The sequence below is a fragment of the Plenodomus lingam genome (genome assembly GCF_022343315.1).
Source record: "Plenodomus lingam strain CAN1 chromosome Unknown contig_19, whole genome shotgun sequence".
Taxonomy (NCBI): domain Eukaryota; kingdom Fungi; phylum Ascomycota; class Dothideomycetes; order Pleosporales; family Leptosphaeriaceae; genus Plenodomus; species Plenodomus lingam.
Genome location: NW_027093936.1, coordinates 2,199,358 through 2,219,595, shown reverse-complemented (window position 1 = coordinate 2,219,595; position 20,238 = coordinate 2,199,358). Strand labels below are relative to the sequence as shown.

At 43.1% G+C, this 20,238-nt stretch overlaps 3 protein-coding genes across 3 annotated transcripts; 1 reads left to right on the top strand and 2 right to left on the bottom strand.

Annotated features, from left to right (window-relative positions):
- Positions 1-40: 40 nt before the first annotated feature.
- On the bottom strand, positions 41-1,723 carry IAQ61_004798 (uncharacterized protein; the record flags this gene model as incomplete). The annotated part of the gene is made up of 1 exon (XM_003839403.1): positions 41-1,723. The coding sequence occupies one exon, from the start codon at positions 1,721-1,723 to the stop codon at positions 41-43; it is 1,683 nt and encodes a 560-aa protein (XP_003839451.1).
- Positions 1,724-2,870: 1,147 nt separating this feature from the next.
- IAQ61_004797 (uncharacterized protein) lies at positions 2,871-4,040 on the bottom strand (the record flags this gene model as incomplete). Its single annotated transcript, XM_066096500.1, has 1 exon — positions 2,871-4,040. The coding sequence occupies one exon, from the start codon at positions 4,038-4,040 to the stop codon at positions 2,871-2,873; it is 1,170 nt and encodes a 389-aa protein (XP_065953818.1).
- A 1,365-nt stretch (positions 4,041-5,405) lies between these two features.
- IAQ61_004796 (uncharacterized protein) lies at positions 5,406-10,916 on the top strand. Its single transcript, XM_003839401.2, has 2 exons — positions 5,406-5,542; positions 5,681-10,916. The coding sequence occupies exons 1-2, from the start codon at positions 5,507-5,509 to the stop codon at positions 10,229-10,231; spliced, it is 4,587 nt and encodes a 1,528-aa protein (XP_003839449.2). The 5' UTR covers positions 5,406-5,506; the 3' UTR covers positions 10,232-10,916.
- The last annotated feature ends 9,322 nt before the right edge of the window (positions 10,917-20,238 follow it).

Genomic DNA, 20,238 nt, shown 5'->3' with positions numbered 1-20,238 from the left:
TCACCCTCGACCAGGATTCAACAACCATGTCCAAGAACGATCAAGAATCAAAAACGGCACCATAAGCACACCCACCCTGTGCCTTGACCCCACGCACCACCGCCGCCGTCACCCCCGGATTGCTCACCACCATGACCGCTTCAATCTCCCGCGTGCTAGCCAGATACTTTGCTTCAAACGCAACATCGGGCCGCGCCTGACGAGAGTCATAGATGACTGGTTCCGGGTCCACGGCGCGGATAATATCCTGTACGAAGCGCCAGTGCTCGGCCTCGGGCGCGTACACGGTCCACAGCACCTTGACGAGTCGGCCTGCGTCGCGCATACGGCGGATGGTCGGGGAGGTGAGGAGGGAGAGGACGGGGCCGATGCCAGCGCCTGTTGCGACGAGGAGGAGGGAGGAGAAGAGAGGGGTGAGGGCGAGGAAGTTTTGGGTTGGGGGGTTGCGCATCCAGAGGGTGGGTGGGGGTGCGTTGATGATGGTGCGGGTCCAGTCGCCGGCCTGGGAGACGATGATGGTGGCTGAGGTGGTGTCTGGGGAGGGAGTGGTGGCAAAGGCGTGCCATTCGTCGAGGGGGGAGCGGGAGAACTTGACGGTCGAGGTGTAGGGCATGTTTGCATAGGGAAAGGTGATTTTGACTTCGCGTGCGCTGACGAGTTGGGTGGTGATGGGGACGCGTCGGATGCGGAGCCAGGGGAGGATGACGAGGCATGTGGTGGTGAGGAGGAGCCAGAGGGGTGCCGTCTTGTAGAGGCGGGTCGTGTTGGCTGGGTCGTGGGAGGCAACGCCCGAGTTGATCCAGAGGACGACGAGGGCGAGCCATCCGCCGAAGCGGTGCGTGTGTTCGAAGGTGTTGTGGAATTTCGCCCGGAGCCGTGGATGCGCCGTTATACATACCGCTACCAAGCAGACCATGAAGGCGTACGAGGTGACGATGGATCCCCAAAGCCATGGCGTCATGGTAGATGAGTGTTGGTGATGGACAATTTTGACCGTGCTATCGGCGACAAAGGCAATGTACCAGAACAAGGCGGATACCGCACAGCCAATGTGCAAGCCGCCGTAGTGGTGCACGTCTGCTATGACTTTGCGAAGTCCCAGTGGCCAGGTAGACGGCGTCTTGGCGAAGAATGTGAAGATGGCATTGATAAGGTCTTCTTGCCGGATGGCGACTGCAACAAGCAGATTGGTAGATGTCGCGATGAGGAGGTTCGAAGGAGTGCGGTGGCGATTCATGATGTAGACGATGAGGCACCCATTGACGAGCACGGTATAAGCGATTATCAGACGATATGCTGTGGACCAATGGAGCCAGAACTTTTCGACACGTCGGGCCAGCGTCAGCTTTTGTGCGAGCCTGGACTGGGACTCGCCATGACTCGATGGGGCCTCAGTGATTCCGACCCGGATCGAGTTCGAGCCTTGAACTCGCTGTGTTCCTGACGGGATATGCGATGCTGGAGGATTCAGTGGGCGTGTAGTATTTTGTGAGGTTAATCCACGTGAGAGCCCAGAAGACTTCTGCAACGTAGAACTACGTGAGCGATGCAACAAGTCGTCTGATGGTCCAGTGGTGTCTGCGCGTAGAGGATGCATGGGAACCTCCTCATCCAGTGTTTGAGATGTGGCGTGCTCAGACAGACACAAATGGACGAGCTCAATGGAAGGATGAGTTTGATGTTGATACGCAGAGTCCGCGGTGCTTGGTTGAGGAGTCTCCATTGAATTGGTGTGTAAATTTGCAAATAGGAACGGAGCAGTACGACGCTAGAGTGTTTGTGAGAAGGCCGTTTACGTCACTCCAGTCCAGTTGAGTAAGCGTGAGTTGTTTCCTGTACGTGACCAGTGGGTAGAGAATTGTGAGGGCCTTGCAAACAAAGTTATAGGAGCGGTGAGGTAGCAGTAAGGTAACAGTGAAAGTACAATGCTGGCAGGCCTCAGCAACGCCCAGCCGCTATAGGTACACAATGTCAGACTCATTGAGCAGTCTTAAGGTAGATTCACATCCAAGTGAATGTTCATCTGCCCATGAGCGTTCTCGAAAATAGCAGCGTCCGACACCACTTTGAAAATAGGACATTGTGAAGACTCGGCTAAGCCTCATTGGGACGCGAGTGGGATGGAGGTGAAAGCGACAATCTTATACAATGAGTGACCGAATAGACTGGCTTGGAAAAGAACTTCCTAATTGAGGCCATGAAGCTAGTGTATCTGGAACAAAAAAAGGTTTCTAGGGTACGTTGGTTGCTGTGTTGTGCCGGACACATAGTTGAAACGGTGTGCTCGGTATATTACTGATAGTATAGTTGAGAATGGAGACCAATCTCGGTCCTATGATTAGCAGCCCGCTGCAGGGCATCCTTGCCAAATAGTGCGTGCAGCTCTATAAGACCTGCTGCACGTTCTCTAGCAATGACATTCCCGTGAATGTTTGGGAACATCCCTGCTGTATTCAGATTTGATCCCAAAGACGTTGAAAGTGGCCTGCTACCCATGTTGGTTCCTGCTGGTCGCCCCTGGCATCTGCAAGGTCCACAGAAAAAAAAAAGTGAGGCGTTGGGAATGTTCAGCAGAATTGTGTGGATGGGAGAGTGGTCAAACAGTGCGGTGGAAACGCTGGCTAAGGGTGAGCGGGTGCCACTGGCTACTATGGACAGCTGCGGTTGGCGAGTTCGCGTCAAGATTTAGCATGTTGGATTAATCGAGGTCCAATCATATATTCGATAAGCGTCGATATTATTCTCGGTCTAGGCGATGATGAACTGTTGTTTAGCCTGCCGTCTGACGTGTGATGAGCAAACCTTCGAGGTCCGATCTTAAGTTGATTGAAAGACGACTGAGATGTGATGATGGATTGTCAATAGTACAATCAAAGTGCATCCAGGAAACTCAAGATCTCATTGACAACCTTCTCAGGTTGCTCTTGCTGAGGCCAATGGCCAGCACCCTTGACAAGTCTGATGCCTCGAAAATCGGAACACGATGTGGGATATGCTTCAATGGCGCCTGGTTCCTGGTGATTACCCCAATCTTGCTTACCCGAGATAAAAATACTCGGACACTCGATCTTCTTCCCTGCAAACAGCTCCAGGTCTCTCATTGCACCTGGAGCGGTAGTAGTACGGTAGAAGTTGAGCGCACCTTGGAAGCCGGTCCTCGACCATTCTTGCACGTAAACTTCGAGATCTTCATCAGGCATCCACTGTTTTGTTGTCAAAGGATCTTCTGTCGCCATCATGTCTGCAATGGTTTCTGGCATTGTCTTCTCAAGCGGAAGAATGTAGTAATTTGGCATTTTAGCCAATTCATCGGCGTTCCATCCTTCAAGTGCATGGGGCATGTTGCCTTGCCAGTCAGCAGACTTGACATGAAGATAACCTCTCAGAAAAGAGGACAGCCCTTGAGGAGGATTCGCCCAATGGCCTGCGGCGTCGACGGTGCTATTATACCATTTGTAATGTTTTCTCGGCTCCGGTAATCTCGCAAGCTCGGCTTGAATGTCAACCATCGGTGGAACTGGCCGACCTTCCCCATGGGCGACATTGAAAGGAAGGACTGCAGGGGCCTTGAAGGGATGGCTCATCATAACAACGCCCCGGAATAGATCTGGTCGTATCAAGGCACTCATGCTCGCTGTTACTGCACCAAAGTCATGGCCAACGATGCATTTGACTTGTGCGTAGCCTAGAGCGTTGACCAGGGTGACGACATCGCGTACCACATTGGTCAGGGCGAACTGGGCGAGGTTGGTGTTGACAAAGGAGGAATTGTCCCATCCCGTTGTACGACCATAGCCTCGTTGGTCAAAAGCAACCACATAATAGCCAGCCTTGGCTATGGGGACCATGATCTTTCTCCAGGAAAATGCCAGTTCCGGATAGCCATGGCACAAGAGGATCAAAGGTTTGTCGTGCTGCGGCGTATATCCAGCTTCCAGGATGTGAAAGGTGAGGCCGTTTGTGGGGCAGGAAACGTAGTTGTCTGCAATTCCTGGTGGCAATGGAAGACGAGATGGTATCCCCTGTGGAGGGGAAGGCATGTTGGAGAGGAATCAGACGAAAAGAGAAAACTTGCAGGAATGTGAAGGAATAGAGTAAGGAAATGGATGTTGGGTCCGATGTTTGATCCTAGAGAAAGCGTACCCATGCAGTTCACATCACCTTTTCGAAGCAAGCCATTGTTAACGCGCTCTACGATGCCTGTGTATGAGCGGGGAAACGGATCTATTTCCTACACGATTGGAAAAGCAATGGACATGGGGTTGGCCATGTACCTACATAGGTACATGTAGCGGAGGACTGGTGCCAGTGGCATGCCATGCCATGCCTGTCGAAGATCCATGGGTGATATCTCCGACGAATAGAGTAGATGCCTTTTTCTTTCCTTTCTCCTGAGCCGAACAAGCATGACATAAAAGGAATAGGATGAGATGATGACGTCGATGGCGCCTGTAGCCTTGGTTGATTGGGGAATGGCTAGTAGGTGGTGCTAGGCTGGAGACAAGCATGGAAATGCTGCATTTGGCGCAAGGCGAATCAGGGGGCTTTGTGCGACATCTATCCTCTGTACTTGCTCGGCTGAAATCATTGCATGGCGGCAAGGTTCACATGTGCTCTGGCTGATGCAAGTACAAAGCACACAAGGCAGATGTGACATGTGGAAAGTAGGTTATGTACTCCTAGACATGTACATGGTAGAACATATATGGGTGGAGAGGCGGGACTGCAGCCTTCTCCACACCGTCCAGCAGGCCCACCCTTGCCTTGAGGTACTCTACCTGCACGCGCAACTCCCCCCCCCCCCCCCTCCACTGCCGATGCCAGACGTCGCATCGCAGCGACAGTTCATGAGGCTACCAGGTACCTCGAGAGAAGACGGCCAATAGGGCTAGGATTGTCTGTTGGCTCCATCAGGGCTTGAGACTGGACAGACAAACAAGCCAGAGACGGCGCTAGGTAGGTACCGGTAGCTGGTTAGCTGGCGAGGCCAAAGCTTCCCATTTCCTTTCGCCGGGCGCAGGAGTAAAGGGCGATATCTCTCCTCCTCCTCCTCCTCCTCCTCCTCTCCTCTGTCTCGTCAAAGGCAGCCTGATCTACCCTCGAAAACCCTCCGATACCCCTTGGGACGCATCTCCTTTCCCATCCTTTTTCCGACAAAGTGCTGTTCCCTTGTGCTCCAGCTCCATTCCCGGGCGCCGGGGCATAGAGTACACGGGCAGATCGTGGAGCCTCGACTGACCCATCGGTTCTGCCGCGGATCTGCCCTTGATTCACTTCTCTCTCCCGCTCACTCCGCACCAATCGCTTGCCCAAGTGACATCATTCCCCCCCCCCCCTGCAACAGCTTTTCCAGGCCAACAACACGCCAACACGTTCGACGCGGCCACCCTGCGAATCCAAAGGCCCCCTCCCCCCCCCGCCCGGACGATGCCAACACTTGTCAACACGGTGTCGACAGAGTGAATACAGCTACCTCTGCTCTGAGTAATTTTTAATTCACACAACCATGTTTAGCAAACGGCGTCGCGCTGCTTCGAATCCGGTAGGTGTCCTCATTCACCCACGGCTGCGCGCACCTGCATCATGCGCCGCATCCACGTCCCCCTCCTCTCCCCACCACCCAGCACCCTTCATCACGACCTGAGCCCGCCGACGCGATGCTAACGACGTTGTGATATAGCCCCAGCGAGCGCCCCCGAGCGCATCGGCGTCTCTGGCCGCGACCAAGGCCTTTGTCCAGCATCGTGAGTCTAACACAGATCTCTCTTCAGCCGCCGCCGCCGCCGCCCTCCGTACGCATGTCACGACTCCGACCCCTGTGGGCCACACCGTGACAAAGCGCATGGTGAGGCGCGGTTCGGTGTCGTCAAACGGCAGCAATGCGCGCCCTCCGCCCGTTGGGCTGCATAGGCAACTCAGTTCAGGTAGTATGACAGAGCGCTCATTTCGCGCAGCATCCCCAGCCAGGAGCCTCCCCGCTGAGCAACACCCGCCGCCCGTACCGCCCGTGCCCCAGAGCCATCTCCAACAGGCCAATGCTGTGCATCGGCGCGCATCCAGCCTCGAGCCGACCAACCGTGGAGGATCGCCCGGCCCGAGAGGCGGAGGCAGAGGCGTCAGTCTGGACAGAGCCGCGAGCAATGCGGCTGCGAGGGGTCATGAGCGACAGACCAGCCATCTCGCGCAGGTCTCGGAAGAGGAGGATGCAGTGAGGAACTCGGTCAACTTTTCGCGCCCAATGTCGCCCGGCGCATCCGCGGGGAGAAAGCCATCCCCACCGAAAGGCCAGGGCTGGTTCGGAGGCCCGGTCGTGAACAAGGAGGCCGTCCAGCGCATGGCATCGACATCGCGACCGCAGACTTCGAGCGGCGTCTCAGCATACGACCTCCAGAACGCCCAGCGATCGGTCCAACACGCTGCGGAGCGCCCAGTGAAGACTCACCAACTTGCGCAGGGCGCAGAGGGCACTCGATTAAATAGCGGCAGTATGCGTGTGAAGCCAACGGGAGCGGCAGTGCAGTCAAGGTCCTTCTTACAAGCAGCAGCAAGACAGCCGGCAGGGCCTGTTGATCCAAACTCTCCAGATGCTGTTTACGATCCCTCGACACGAACTTTTATTCGCAAGCAGGATGCCATGGCTATCCATCGAGAGCTATATGAAGAGCCAGAGCAGCCATCTCGGCAATACGTCGCCCAACATGTGCAGGACTATCACGGCCAACCTCTCTCACCACCACAAAGTGGTCGAGGGTCTCCAAGTCCTGGGCAGCAGTACGTCAGGAGGGTAGAATCCCCTCGGCCAGCCACAGCCGCGAAACAAGCCCAGCCAGTCGTGCAACCGCGTACTCCAGAGCCACCAATGGAACCTGTGATGCAGGGACGCAACTCGGAAGACTTTGCTGATGCTGAAATCCAGCCATCTGAAGAGGCCAATGTAGGACGCAGTTTGGAGCAGGCTGTGCCAATGGAACCTGAGCGTACAGAGAACATAGCAGTGTCCAACTTGAGAGTCAATCAAGATAGCTCGTATCCTCGCCTCGCAGCTCCAGGCAGGTCAACGCCTGTAAATACTGAAACTGGGCTAAAGCGCGCAAATACGCTCTCTGGACCAGACCGACCAGTCTCACTGAGTCCTCACCGCAATGCACACTTTGCCCCAGGTGTTGTGGAGCTTGCTGGAACAAAGCACGAACCCCTGCCCCGTTCGATTTCACCTGCCAAATCTGCGCTGAAGTCATCCCCTTCGGTCTCGAGACGAAGCCACTCTCCAGTCGCATCAAACGGACGACTCACTAGCAAGAGTGCCTCAAGCGAGGCGTCTGATGCCACATCTGACGCTGAGTCACAGAAACGGAAGAAGAGTGTTCGCGTTAGCTTTGAGCAAACGCCAGTTGTAGTTGCTGTTGCAACCGGCGGCGATGTTGAATCCCCCCCTCCTCACTCAGGCCTAGGCGCATCGAAATGGAGTCCTGTAGCCGAGAAAGACGACGAGTTCGAGGACTTCATGAAGCCCCGTGCACCACTCCCCGTGTTTGGAAGCATCCGTGAAAAAGAACGTCGCCCCACCTCTGAAAACTTGGCTGAAAAGGTTACCGAAACGGTAACGACAACGCCTCTGTCCGCGTCAATTGGCTCGATCATTGAGAACACCACCACGTCCAATGACCACGCGCTGGGAAACATTGTTGCCCAGGATTTTGCCGACCAGGCCAAGGCTTCTTCAGATCCTGTCCCTCCACAAGTTACGACTGTCGAAGGTAGTGGTTACGTGTCCGACTCCAGCGAAGAGTCCAGTGCGCTAAAGCATGGAGATGCCACGGAGCAGTCATCTGTGCCCGAGCCAAAGTCATTGACTTCGCAGTATGATAGGGAGTCGTCTTCGCCAGCTCCGATCACGGAACAAGTGGTTGAAGTCCCCCAACTCGCGCTCCAACCTGCGACCCCAAGTCCTTACGAGCGACCAGAGCCAGAATTCCAGGCCATGACCATACCTGGAGGTTGGGATGCAGACGGCAATGAAATCACGCCCAACGCGAGCACTCCTACGGACAGAGAGGGCCATTCGAAGCGGGATGAGCAACCATTGCCTCCCAAAGCTCAGCAGATCACTTTTGCGGAAGATGGCGAAACCACAGAAGACGACAGCAGTATCTATAGCGATGCTTATGAGGACCTTACAGACACGGAGGGTGGCTTCGCCAGCATTGACGCCTTGATGCAGAGTCCGGCTGGTCCGTCTTCATCAGGCCTGATGTCCTCCAAGTACGCGGACAATGTTACAGAGAGTGCAGCTGCAAAACAAACCAAAGATTATGACTCAGACGTAGATTCAGATGTGACCACTACACAGGACTGGGGTGCTGCTGAAAAGCACTGGAGTAGTGTCAGTGCGGCTCAAAGGCAAACGCAAGGTGACAAACCAGTTCCTGATGAAGGAACCCGTGCTGAGGCTGCGGTCAATCGCGTAATGCAAGCTCCGGTTGTCGGCCAAGAGCCTCCAACAGCATCGATTGCATCCGACAAAAATTGGACACAGCTGACAGCCCAAGCCTCCCAAGTAGCATCGAAACCCCTCAAGTCGGCATTGAAGAAGACGACTGTGCCGCAGACTATTGCTGCACCCGAGCCTAAGATGCGACAATCAATGAGAGGACCACCTCCCAGGGAAGGTGCCCCAGACGTTCACATGAAGAAGACAATGCGTGGTGGAGGAACAGACGCCACGCCATCAATGCGAGCCAGCATGCGAGGCTCATCAGACACTAGTCCAAGGGCACAACCCCAAATGCGACAAAGCATGCGTGGATCTGAACCATCTCCATCCCCATCCGCTTCTATGGGTCTGGCTGCATCGAGACATAGCATGGTCCCACTGGAAACCAAGCCACCTCGAGCAGCCCTTCAAAAGAAGCACATCCAGACAGCACCCATTGTGCCCAAGGCCCGACGGCAGAGCATGCCAGCCGTCAAACAGATGCCTGCTACAGTACCAACATATGATAGCGATTCAGATGCTTCCGCAAGTAGCTTTCAGCGTACTAGAGCACGGGGTCGCAACCAGCCTGGTCGAATGACAATGAGGGGATCTATGAGACAAGAGCCTGCGCCTACAATGCGCGGAGCTGCTCCAGCACCCAAGCAGGTCCACGCGATTTCACCACCAGCTTCACCAGCACAAGTCATTCGAAAGTCAATGCGTTCCTCCTCACCTGCGTCTGAACCGGTGAAGTCGTCAAGATTCAGTATCAGGTCACTGTCGCCCATGGGCAGGTTCCGTAAAGGTCCTGAGGCCAGACCGTCCTCACCTACGTCATCCAAACCGATGCCAACCTTCAACAAACAGCCAAAACCTCCAAAGCCCCAGAAGCAAACGGCGCCAATTGCTAGTCGTGCAAAGGCCTTTACTAGTCGATTCGCCGACTCCAGTGATGAGGAAGATGATGCTCATCCACGACGCTTCCAAAGCCGCTTCGCAGATTCGGACGATGACGAGCCGATCGACTATAAGCTCCCTCCTGGACTCGCTCCGGTACGTGGCATTCCGCGTACGCGTGAGGATGACGGCGAATCGACCGAGCTGGAGGAAGAGGCAGAAGAGAGTCCGACGGTTGCTTCTGCAACGGCAGCGAAAACTGAAGCTGCTACAAGCGGCGTTAACAATGGCCAGGCCAATGAAAGCTCGCAGAGACAGGGTATAGCTTTGGCCAGTGGCTCACTACGCGACAGCAAGTATGCACCTGGAGCGCCATCTTCTGATGCTGGCACTCCGACAAAGCAGAAGCGCGGCTTCTTTGGGCTAGGGAAGAAGAAACAGCCCTTAGTCAGCCCCGCGGATGCAGCCGAATCTACTGTCAGAACCGCGGATATCCCCTTGGCACCTTCGCATCGCAATCGCGAGCCAGGTCATGTTCTGACACCCATCAACGAAGATCAGGACTTTGATACCCTTGTTGCGTCCTCGCCACAGAGCAAAAAATCACCCAAGCTGCATCGGCGATCGACACCAGAGTGGCCTCTCCCTTCCCCGCCAGTCATTGGGGATGTAGAACGTCCAATGAGCTCAGATGGAATCGCAACACGTCGTCCACGCTTTGCGAGCCGACAAATGAGCCAAGTCTCCAATGTCACCGCGCCTGTTGTCGGTGCACAGGGCCATTCGGTGTCATATGGCCGGACTGGCAAGAAGAAGAAGTTTCAGGGCCTGAGGCGGGTCTTCGGCCTCAACGACTGAGCGTGTATTTCCCGATGGCTGATATACACTGTAGATTCCGGATTAGAGTACGTCGTGAGAGCTATGCCATGCATCGGGAACGTGCACGATCGCAGCGGCATTCGCTTACATCCTCTCTTTCCGACCGGTCGCGCGTCTCCATTCATACCATAATTCGTCGACGGGGCCGCTTTGAGACAAACTCCCTGTGAGAAAATGTCATTGCTATTCCCCTGCAGCTTCGATCCATGCGATAGACAGCCTCAGCCAGGCTTTCTCCTTCTCATCTCCTTATCCGCAATTCCTCCTATTTCTTTCCCAGTTCAGTTCTTAGTCGCTTGGATGTATTCGACCGGGGACTTCCCACGAGAGAGGAAGAAAGTGATACCATGTGTCTTATTTTATTTCTGTATTATTTGGTAGTGGATGGGCAGTGTGGGAGATGAGTCAAACGACGATCGGCTCTTGTGCATCGCCGCTGCGTTTGTTGCATTGCTTACGACCTCTTTTTTCTCTCTTTTGCTACTGATTGTATATGTTTGAGTATGTTTCATGGACGACGGTGGAATGAGATGGGCTGGGATGGGAATCGAGGGTACCCCGTCCATGTAGATAATTTCTAATGAATATGTGCTGGATAAGTTTGTCCTTTGTTCTTTGGGAGTACCTAGATGGTAGATGGAAGTAATGGGATTTTCTGTGGGAGTTACTCCATTTCTCTTCGTCGCACTTTAACTCCCATGATTCATGATAGTGCATGGCCGTCTTCGTCATTGAGGACTACAGCCGCGCTTGTCTTTCCAGTATTGTTTGTTGTACACGCTCTGCGGATGCAGACGCCTTGCCTTTTGTGGACCATGTGCGCGTTGTTTAGCACATGAGCGGCTGGCCAACATCATATGTACAGCGAGATTAGTATGACTATGAAGTTGACAGTTAAGAAGGTAGGATATGTGCTCAACACTGTGGATGAAGCCTTGATTGAATAGGACATGATTCAAGTTTCCCGGGATTTTTGTATGTAAATGTACTACTGTGCTTAGGGGATGCAAAGGCTCAAGCCCCTTCTCAGCGCATGATGGTATGTCAACAAGCACTACGGTACAAAACCGGTTTACAGTAGCCATATTTATCTAAAGTAGACCACGAAGTAGTTTAAGTATAAGAAGTAAACCTAAATAGGGTTTACTATACTATGTATTCTATAAAGGTAAACTACTTTTTAGTTTATGCATTATTAGTATTATATATATTAACTTTAGCGTCTATTTAAATATAGTTTATATAATATACCTAATTATAGGTTATATAGTAGATAGATATATAGCACCTAGGGGGAAAATTTAGTGTAGATAGAGGGCACGTAGTAGGCATAATTTAGTAGGGTTACTATACAGGAAGCAGTACTAGTAGATACCTAGGTAGTATAGGCGTGTAGCATACTGCTGCCTAGGTACGCTGCAATAATAACTAAGAGACTAGGTAGTATACCTAGTATATAAAATTATAATCTAAAATATCCTATAATAATAGGTTAGTAAGTTCTATAAAGGCGCCTATTGCGACAACACTCCTATATTATAGTGTAGTAGTATTACTAAAGATTATGCTCCACGTTATAAATATTCTAGGGTAAGTTAGTTACTTACACTATATATATTATAGGTTTCTTTAGTAGTATATTAGTTTAAAGTTAGGTATATATATATATTATTATATATACTATATTATATATAGTAGTAAAGGGGTAGTATAATATAGTAAGCTTGTATAGTGTAGAATATATAGTAATATTATATTATATTATTTATATATACTAATATTATATATATATATTATTTAACTTATATAGTTAGGACCCTCTTATATTATAATTATCTATAAACCTAGACGCTATTATTACTATTACTATTATTTAGCTCTCTTATACTACTACTATCTATATAAGGGGCATCTATAATAGATGCTCTAGTTTATATTAGAGACTGCCGTGATTTTAGGCCTTACACTCTAGAAGTATTTCTCTTATTACTATTATCTTTAGCCTTAGCTTTAGTTGTATAGTTACGCCTAGCCTTTGCGTTCTTAACGCGTGTATTCTTGCAAGTCTATATTAGTAGAGTAGAATCTAAAGTCTCTATTAGAGAGTCTATAATAGTATAAGGTTAGTGTTATTACATGTCTAGTAGTGTATTATAGTTATCTTCTATAGGTATGTTTTTATAAGTATCTAGAGTAGAATTATTTAGTTAGGCTAGTATACTATATAAATAGGTTTACTTTTATAGTCTTATATCTAGCTATACTAGTACTTGTTATAATCTAACACCGCTAGCTAGGGGCACACTAACTATTAGGTTAGGATACTAACCCCTAAAAACGCTACTATTACTATCCTAGGCACCCTAGTCTTTAAAGCTAGTAATACTACTAGTATATTTAGTTTAGGGTAGATATTATCTTTATATATATTTAATAGGATAGGGTAATACTAGCTTACTTATAGCCTGTAATAAGTCTTAGTTTAAATATTAGGGAGCGTTACTATAGAATCCTAACTAGGCTACTACGTAGTTATAGTATATACCTAAACTACTATAAATAAAGTTAGATATTAGCTACTAGTATCTATATAGACCTCTACATATAATAGACCTCCCTAGGCTAGGGCCTTATAGGATAGCGAATGTTTAAGTAATTAGGGTAGCAATACTATTACCTAGTATAGCACAATTATGCATAATAGCTCCTTTATAATAGTAAGATTAGTATATTTAAAGAGGTAGATAATATACTTGCGTTTTAGTTTAGAGTATTAGTTCTTATTCCTATATATCTAGGTCTGCTATATAAGCTATTTTAATACCTATACTCTATTAAAATATCTAAAAAATAGATACTTAGTAAGGATAGTATCCTATATATTAGTCTACTTAGAGTTAGAAATATAGCTAAATAGTTAGTCTTAGATTATATTAAAGTATATATCTATAGCCTTATAGATACACTTATTAAGGTTATTAATACCCTTCTTACTAACTATAAACGTGTAGATCTATAGGGCAAACACTTTAGGCGTATATATTACTACCTACACTATAATTAGATTATTGCTTGCTAATTTTGGCCATAGGCGGACACTATGCAGTTCTAGTATTTTATATAAATAGGATCTTAAATCCTAAATTAACTATAGGATAGTATTAGGAATAAAGGCAGCGTTTATAGTAGATAAGGTTATAAGTAAAGCTAATATATTATAAATATATTATTATAGATAGAAAGGGTATATTATTATATATAACTTGTGCACTTGTTATATTATAACGCGTACTAGTGTTATTACTATTGCTTATAATATATTATCTTTAGCTGCATCTTTATGCTAATATGCTTCTATAATATAGTTATTAAATAATAAGTTGTTATACTATAGTTATGCTATATTAGTATAATAGAAGTGTAGAGAGGGTGTGCTAACGTGTTGTATTACGTACATGTGCAAGGGGTTAAGAATTAATTTAGAGTACACTAGATTATTATTATATAGATTTATATATATTACTATAATTATAGTATTATTACTTGTTATAACTAACGCTAATAAGTTATATTAGCTTACGCAGATTTATACTATATCCTTTTATTTACCTACTCCTCTATATACTAGAGTATAATAGTTGTATTAATAGAGTAAGATATAAATATCTAAGAATACACTCTTGCTAACCTATATTAGCTACACGTAGTTTATGTTTACTAAAACGCAGTTGTTATACAACCTAGATTAGTATATAAGTTATGCTAGACTAGGAATTAATATAGATTAATATAGCAACTATAACACTATTTAAGAGGATAATATTATAAGTTACTAAATTTAGGGGTAATAACCTATCTACTATACTATAGTATTCTAAAAGTAGGGTAATCTATCCTTTAGATACCCTATTAACTATACGTCACACGTTAATATATTTTCCTAGGCTAGGTATAGAACTAATACGTATTAGCTTAGGATAGAAAATAGGGCTATTATATATATTAGTTAACTACTGCGAGATATAGTAGTCCCTACTATAGAAAGCCTAGTTATAGAAGAAGAGGCTCTTTATCTTTAATAGTATGCTATTAAGGTTAAGATTATCTTTATAGAAGCTTTTATTTAATTTAGTGTTAATAAACTTATAATAGATGCGTTATATATAAGCGCAACGCAATAGAATGTGTTAAATAAGTATATTATATAATTAAAGAATTACTCCTTCTTATATAGATAAATCTAGTAGTAACTAGATAACCTATATAAGGAGAAATAGATTACCCTCCTATATAGTATCCTATAGAGAACTACGTATCTATTATAATATAGCAAGTTTGTGTCTTAGATAGTATATCTTATAGTATAAAGCCCTTTAATATTAGATAGTAATAAGCTAACTATACTATTAATAGGCTGTCTTACCTAGACTACACTAGTTAGACTAGCTTTCTTTTATATAGAATAGTAGCGATACAGTCTTATAGTAGCCTAGAAACCTTTCTTAGAATATCTTTAGTCTGCAAGGCTAACTAAGGTATAAGGAGGAGAAACTAATACTAAGTAAGGATTTAAGTAGAGTAGATTATCTAGGAGTAGCCTAAGCTAGTCCTACCTCTATTAGAAAGAGGTTAAAAGAGTCTCTATAACGCTTAAAAAGGCTACTGTAAATAGTGTCTAACGCCCCTAATTTACTAGCTTATGCTTATCTATAGTAAGAAACCCCTTTAATTATATCTCTATTATAAAGTCTTAAGAGATAGCTAGGTAAAGAGAACCTTTACTACTAGTAAGTAAATATTGCTAAATACTCTAAAGGAAAGAAAGACTACAAGTAATTAAGAATATAAGGTTGTCCCCTAATACTATATAGAGATTAAGTTTAGGTAGTCTAGGCCCTACTACGCCTATAATAGTCTAATCCGCACTAAGTAATACTAAAGATAGGTAGATAACCTATAGTTAGCAGACCTAAATAATTAGTCCTATAGTCTAGGACTGCTACTAAAGAGAGGCTGCTCTACTTTAACTCTAACTAACTCCGCCTGCTAGTTATAAGTGTAACTAGCGCACTAGTATAATTAACTATTTATTAATATACCTACCTATATACTTATAATTATAAACTACTACGCCCTTAATAAACTAAAAGACTACATACTACTACTACTAACACTACCTATTAGCCTTATTAAGGATAGGTATAACTCCTTAGCTCCTATAGGGGTATAATACTAGCGCTAGTTATGCTATTATTTAGAAGCCTAAAGGTTGCGATCCTTAGCCTTACTATAGTAGCAACTGCTAACTACTAGTCCTAATTCTAGCTAAGATTACTAATTTAAAATCTATTAAATAACTAGTTAAGTAAAGTATTAAGTTTAGCTTAGGTCTAACTATCCTCTATAGAGACTATAGATCCTTAGGAAGTATAGGTGTGTACTAACCTACTACTTATCTATTATATAAACTATAGGCTCTAGGAGCTTATTAGATAGTGCTAAGTATAACTACTACTAACTGTAACAACTCTTATTACAGTGTTTATTAACTTAGAGGTGCTACCTATCTTAATAATATTAATAGAATAATAATATAAAGAAGGTACTACCTTATTGCCTTAAGCGTAAGCACTTAATAGGGACGTCTCCCTAAGCAACATAAAGATAGAGAGACGCGTGTATTGCTATAACTACTTATTAGGTAGACCTAAGCTAGTTTTAATAACTAGTACTATGCCTAGTATAGTGTCCTTACGCTACTATAACCTAGCTAGTGTCTAGTATATCTTAATCCCTTTAATACTAACTAACTTAATAAAATAACGTTAAGGGAATGCTATAGGAATAAGAATAGCTAGTACAAAACTATAGATACGTTGTTAGATAGGTAACTATCTATCTACTAAAGATAAAGTTAATAGTATTAGAAGTGCTAGGTAGACTTGTAAGTTATTAATATATTAAAGTCTATAGTAGGATTAATTACTTATCTAAAGATATAACTACTATAGCCTTTAATAGAGTTATACTAATTAATAACGCAGTTAGACTACAAGTTTATCTAAACTAGGTATTTTAGTACTCTATTAAGTAGCTTTTATAGCACTCTAGTAAGCAGCTCTAGATTTACGCCTATATAGGCGACGTACCTAACATATAAATTAGTAATCTATCTACTTATGTTTAAATAAGGTAAGACTTAGTTCTACTAAGATAAGCAAAAACTATAGGACTACGCAGATAACAAGCGGCTTAATTTAGCGCAGTTAAGGAGCGGCTTTAGATTTACGCCTACGCGGGTAATGTACCTAACTATAACTTAGTAAATTATCTATTTACTTTTAAATAAGAGAGACTTAGTTTTAGTAATATAGATAGTATGTGTAGTTCTACGCAGTTAATAAGCAACTTAATTTAGCGTAATTAAGGAGTAGCTTTATATATACGCCTACGCGGGCGACGTACCTATATATAAGTAAGTAAACTATCTATTTATATTTAAATAAGGGAGACTTAGTTCTATTAAGGATTTAGAGACTTTAGGACTACGTAGCTAATAAGTAACTTTAATTAGCGTAGTTAATAAGTAGCTTTATATGTGCGCCTGCGCAGGCAGCGTACCTAACTATAATTTAGCAAACTATCTATTTACTTTTAAAAGAGGGAGACTTAGTTCTATTAGAGTTTTAGTAACTTTAAGACCGTGTAGCTAATAAGCAACTTTAATTAGTATAGTTAATAAGCAGCTTTAACGCAAGAGGGGAAGAAGAAGCTATATAAAGAAGGTAATAGGAGGGATTAATAAAGTAGATAAGGGGATAGGGGTGTTAAGGTTATAGAGGGATACACTAAGTCGCTGCTTAATAGTAGAGTTCTATAAAGTAGATTATATAGTAAAGGTAAAGTAAGCTCCCTAACTACTATAATATCGCTATAGCACGTAGGATTAGACTTAGAGGTTTTTAAATTAGATATATATTAGTATTAATATTATAGTACTATTTATATAGATAATATACTATCTAAGTTACTCTAGCCTATCCTTATAAATATAATCTTAGTAAATATAACTCTAGGATCTAATTAGGTTAAGGAAAGAGCTATTCTAAACTAATTAATTTAATATTGTAGGTTCTATAATATAGCTATAACACTCTTTGCAATCTAATAGGATATATAATAGACGTAGACTAGTGTGCTTCTCTACACTATTTTTAAGGTAATAGTCCTAAGTATTTAAGTTAATAATCTATTAAAGTTAATTGTCTATCCTAGAACTAATATATTTTAACGTAAAATCTCCTAAGTAGAATAGAATATAGGCGCGGAGTATAGTGTTACGCTATACTCTAGAATAGTTATTAGTCTTCTAAGCAATTATATGTCCATATACTTAAATATCCTGTTGTAGAAGTCTAATAGCAATAACAAGGTTAGAGGTTTAGTTATTGCAAGATAGTTGTAGAAAGTCGCTATAGCATAGTTTATCTTGTTAGAAGAGTTAGCTTATAAGCTTAGCAAGTTTCCTTAATTAGGTGTAGTTTAGATAGTTATTCTAGTAGTCTTAACTATCGCGATTGTAGTTGTATACTACATCTTTAATAGTATTATTTTAAGTAGTAGGTAAGATTAGGTCTAACTTATAGCAAGATAAACTATATCTAGTATATCTACTTATGGTAGAATATATAGATATATAAAGTAGAATACCTATATAGTATAAAAGAAGATAATACAAAGTCTACTTTCTATACTAATACGTTTGTTATAGTAACTATAATAAATATAAAACTTTATAACTCTACTAATACGTATATAGCTTACTAATATTTATATTATCTAGTATAGCAAAATAGTAAGTTCACGCTACTAAGCTATTATACTAGAAGACTAGCATAATTGCATTATAGCTTATTAAAGGAACACACTATAGTTTAGATTAGACACTACTATCTATATTTATATATCTACTATCTATGTCCCTAAGTGCTATGTTAATGTAGAAACTATTATAGATAGTACGCAGTAGGTAATTGCTACCCCTTGCCCACAAATATCTAGTTAATAGAACAAGTTCTAGTATTATTATTATCTTACTCTACACTAAGGTACACGCTATAAGGTAAATTAAAAGCAGTATATATAACACTAGCGAAGGTGCTATAAATAAAATATTCCCTTTACTACTACTAAAGATGCTGCTATACTATAGACTACTAGCTACCCTACTAGTTAACTATTACACCTTAATAATATATAAGGAGTACTTAATATTAATTCTTCCTATAATTCTGCTAGCAATTCTGCTAGCAATTCTACTAGCAATAGTGTAGACCTAATAGACGACCATAACAATAATATGTAACTCGCGGACAAGGACAAAGAGGTTCTATACCTAGAGGACTTTTTAGGGGATATATAATAGCAAATAGGACACACACTATATTATAAGTAAATAGAGCGTGTTTAATAACTTTACACTATCTCTCTTAATATATACGCTATATTTATAAGTACTCTACGCAAGAAGTTCTAAAAGATATAATAAACTTTAAAGAAATGCTATAATATTAATATTAGTAATACTATCTACTAGGGGCAGTATACACTATATACCTTATTCTAGGATACTATAACTCCTCTATCTATTAATTATTATGCTAATAGGTGCGTAGCCTTTACTAGCAACCTTAACACTGCTTATACGTGCCTATCCTATAGCAGAGCTTAGTATAATAAGAAAGGCAAATCTAAATATTAATAGTAATATATCCCTATACTTCCACAACTACGTATCTAGTATAATAATAGTTATTAGTTATAACAATTAAAAGCGTATTAGGTAACTTTTAACCCTACTAGCAAATATACTTTGCACTAAGACGTGTATAATAGGGACTAGTTTTAAGAATATAGTAGGAAAGAATACTTCTAAGACCCTAGGGATCTAGCTTTATAACTTATATTAGACGTGGTAGGTATAGTAAAGAACCCTAAGAAATAATAAAGTATTATACTAGTAGTGCTATATATCTTAAACCTTTACTTATCTATTTAGGATTAAGACTATAATGTACTTGTTACTACTATTATACCTAGTACTTTTAATAAAAAATTTATAGACACTTAGCTATACCTAATAGTAGAGGAATTATACTAACTTGCAGTTAGAGTTTATATATACAACATAGACGCTTAGGAAGAATTTATCCTTTACGCCTACCTTATACTAATAACTAGAGATAGGCTAGCTATAGTAGAGATTATAGGAACAAAATAGCCTAGTATATTAAAAAGAAGTTACCGCCTATACCTATACAAAGGAACTAAGGGGAGAACTAGCAAATACTCTTTCCTAAATAGAGATACCCTTTACCTAGTTATGCATAATAATTTAGCTACTACTATTAAAGATATATATAAATAATAGACTAATATACTAGCCTCTAGATACACTACCTTACGCTAAGATGCTAGTATTAACTACTACTCTATCCTATTAGACCTCCCTACTATACACTTTCCTTATAGCTTTCCTATTAATATTATACACGTAATATCCTATAATATACCTAAAGCCTTGTTCTAACTCTAGAAAGGGGATAAATTTAATAACAAGACTATACTATAGCTTGTTACTAACGCTAATTAGGCTTTAATTAATAAAGGTCTTTATAAGTCCTATTCCTTAGTACTAACCTAAGTTAGTACTACCCTATAAAGTACTATAATATATAAGATATAGACTTTGTTTAAATAGTAGACTTTTATACTTACTTATAGAGCGCTAGCTATATAGGTCTATCTTTAGAAGGAATATACTAATAACTTCCTACGCTACTATAAACTACTCTTCTATATAAGCTAGAGGGAGTTTACTATTAACTAGATTAATAAGTTAGAACTATTAGCAGAGAATTTTATTTACTAGTATAAGTTACTCTACTACTATAGTAAAGTAGACTAGTTACTATCTTACTCTATTT